Genomic DNA, 3151 nt, shown 5'->3' with positions numbered 1-3151 from the left:
TTGCCTCCCTGATAGACAATGACTCGTTAGCATTGACTTGTCTGCTACCAAAACTTCTTAAAATGCTAAGTAGAAAAATTCAGGTGCAATTAAAAAAAATATACATACACACATATAAATATGTGCTTTCAAGTTCTTGCAGTTTTGTATACTACATGAGCATGCAGTTATTTCTCTAAAGTTGCCAGACTGAGTATAAAGCCCATCAAGGCAACTGTGCTTTCTTGTTGAGGAAACATGAATTGGCTTTTGCTTACTATTTGATTGATACATACAACAAACTGTTAAAAGGACGATATTCTCATTTTGCAAAATTAAAGAGCAGACACTTAAAAGTTTCAGGCATTTATTAAGCCTCATCAAAACACTTTCAAACACATGACCAAGTGCAGCATGAGGCAAGTTTGATTATTTCCTGGATGATTAAGCATGACAATTGTGCGGATGGCTTCCGGAAGACCTTTCTGTGCGCATTATGGAGATGAGTGTGTTGTTCAGAAGTCAGGACGGTCCTTTTTCAGTCTACTGTAGTCTACATTAACAGAGTAGAACTAGGAAAGAAAGGGGAAAAGGTGAGTAAGAAGCTTGACTATTCAGTTGCCATGGTGTTTACTAAAAAACATGCATCATTTGAACTCACGTCAGGAAACCGAAATCATAGTTTTGAGTCTGTACATCAGACGATAATAAATAGATAAATAAAAACTTTGAAGAGCAGTGACTTTTAAATATTATATTCATTCTGCATACAGTATTAGAAACTCTGCAAAGAACAGATCTTTTCACACTCTCAGTTTATATTAATAAATTTGGAACCCATTACAAGCAATTCATAAAAGTCCAAATAGTCACTGAGGACAATGAATTTACAGCATATTTGGGCATCCTAGCCCAACGTGACATCAAACATGTGATGCTAGAGTTTTGATTTAAAAAAAAAAAAAAAAAAAAAAAAGAAGAAAGATTTCTCTATTAGATTGATTTTTTTTAGTTATGCCCATATTCAATTTTTTTTTTAACTTCCTCAGAGAAAACAAAACAGCCTACAGCACATTCAAATTACATAGCTTTCTGTGCAACTCCTACAGTAATGATCAACTCTTCCAACTGAGGAAGCTGCTATGACAAAGAGACATGACAAAATAAAAACTATTTCATCAAAAGCTAAAACTTGTTGTATCAGAGCTTTTTACTAAACAGTCATCCTCAATTTAGAGTATCTGCGTTTCCATTTCCCACAGTGCAGATTTGGAAAGAAAATCCCCAATGATACACACACCCAAATATGGTAAACCCTGAGGTTGTGTTTGCATGCTAAGACAGAAGGGGAATGCTACACAAGGCATGCACTCTTTAAAAGACTTTGTGCTGCGCACTACGTTAAATTTGCCTCTTTCAGATACTTAAGAAAAAGCAACATTCCAGAAGCAGCAATGAAAACAAAGTATTACATTCTTTCTGGACCTTTAAGGGAAACACAACATATTTTATTTTGGAATGTGGAGTTTTTTCGCTTATTTCAATGACTGTAATAGTAAGATATAGTACTGAACAAACACTAGCTTTGAAAATATAGTAGGTTTGCTTTTTTAATAGCTGAGGATAATCTTAAAACATTCTTAACAAGCGTCTACTAAAATACTACTCTAGTGAAACATGATAAAAACATGATTTCCGTAAACTATTAAATGTTTTACACATCTTTGTATGCTCCCTCATTAGTTCAATGGAATAACTTGAATACTACTTAAAGAACATTTATTTCTATCGCATCCAGTTACATACAAGCAATTGTTTTGTTTTCAAACTACCAACTGTAGAACTGAATCAGTATTTATGTTAAACACTGACATTTTCCTGCTCTGTTTCTCACGAGTGAAGGGTAACAGTTTAGAGTTTAGAAAGCTTTATTTCAGAACTTACATGGTTTTGTCCTTCTCCCCATAGTTTATTTCTGAGTATTATGAGCTAGTATATTCTCCCTCTTTTTCTTACAGTGTAATATACTGTTGGACTGCTTCCATATAGATTCCTTTCACCCATTATCAACCAGCTCTAAGAAAGTTTTAAATCTCAAACTCAGCTCTCTTGACTCTGAGTTCTAGAAACAAACAAATGTTGCACAGCAGAGGAAATATATCACTCATTCAGCTACTTTCCAATACCCGCACACATCCTAAAGCAGTAGGCTACACTTTTCATACTATGTTTCCTAAAAATCTGTATTTTTCATTTTACCTTGTATTGGTCACTGGGACCCAGTTTGTTCCAAGGTTCTGGATTATTTTTCTTGTCCCAGCTATTGAGAGAAATGCAAGATATGAAAGCATATTAAGAGAATCACACTACATTCAAATTAAATAAAATTAATATGCATACTGTGGTTATCACGCTATAGAGTCACCCATCCAAATAAGTTTCCACGGAAATAGGCACAGTCCTTTGTCAACAGTCTCTATCATATGGTAAGCAAACAAATCTCTACACACTTAAGTGCCAGTGTAACATCGGAGCAGGGCATTAAGGCCTCCAGAAACACAAAAACCAGGGCACTGAAGTTTAATGTATGCAGCAAGAGGACCAGGTACTGTAAATTATTTTATTCATACCAGACATCAGGGTTGGCCACTGCCAAACGCATGAGATATAGGCCTGCACCAATGCCTCCAGATCCAATGATCAAAAACAGAGGGATCAGCTAGAACAAAAAGGAAAAATAATTAAATGTCAACAAAATAGTATTACTGCATAGTATTCCTGACTACAGCAATGCCAAACCAAAGAACAAGCGCACACACTTTGAGCCATCATTCATGGCCTTCTAAATCCCTGACATAAGCTCCCTGTGTGCAGGACATCCCTGGGGTCAGAGAAGAACTAGCAGCTATGAAAATGCAGATGTGAAAATAGCACTGCTACATGTAGAACAACCAAACGTCCCAAAAAGGCACGTTTCTGAGAAACAAACATCAGCCCCTCCCCTGCCCAAAACAGCCTCTACCATCTACACCCCGATCATAAAGTAAGCAAATTCGGGGGGCGGGGGGCTATGTAGGGAACGAGATGAGCAAGAAGGACGGAAGAACCACCTTGAGCCTGGCTGCTGCAGCACGAGAAAGGCCCGCCCGTACTAAAGGAAGAACGGGACCCG

General features: G+C 37.0%; 1 protein-coding gene across 1 annotated transcript; it reads right to left on the bottom strand.

The window, feature by feature from the left end:
- Window positions 1-292: 292 nt before the first annotated feature.
- COXFA4 (cytochrome c oxidase associated subunit FA4) lies at window positions 293-2698 on the bottom strand (the record flags this gene model as incomplete). Its single annotated transcript, XM_010168428.1, has 3 exons — window positions 293-551; window positions 2239-2299; window positions 2610-2698. Coding segments are annotated over 3 exons (207 nt in total), but the record flags the coding sequence as incomplete, so codon positions are not given.
- Window positions 2699-3151: the final 453 nt, after the last annotated feature.

The sequence above is a fragment of the Antrostomus carolinensis genome, unplaced genomic scaffold (genome assembly GCF_000700745.2).
Source record: "Antrostomus carolinensis isolate BGI_N321 unplaced genomic scaffold, ASM70074v2 scaffold6955, whole genome shotgun sequence".
Lineage (NCBI taxonomy): Eukaryota > Metazoa > Chordata > Aves > Caprimulgiformes > Caprimulgidae > Antrostomus > Antrostomus carolinensis.
This window is presented reverse-complemented; position numbering and strand designations above follow the sequence as displayed.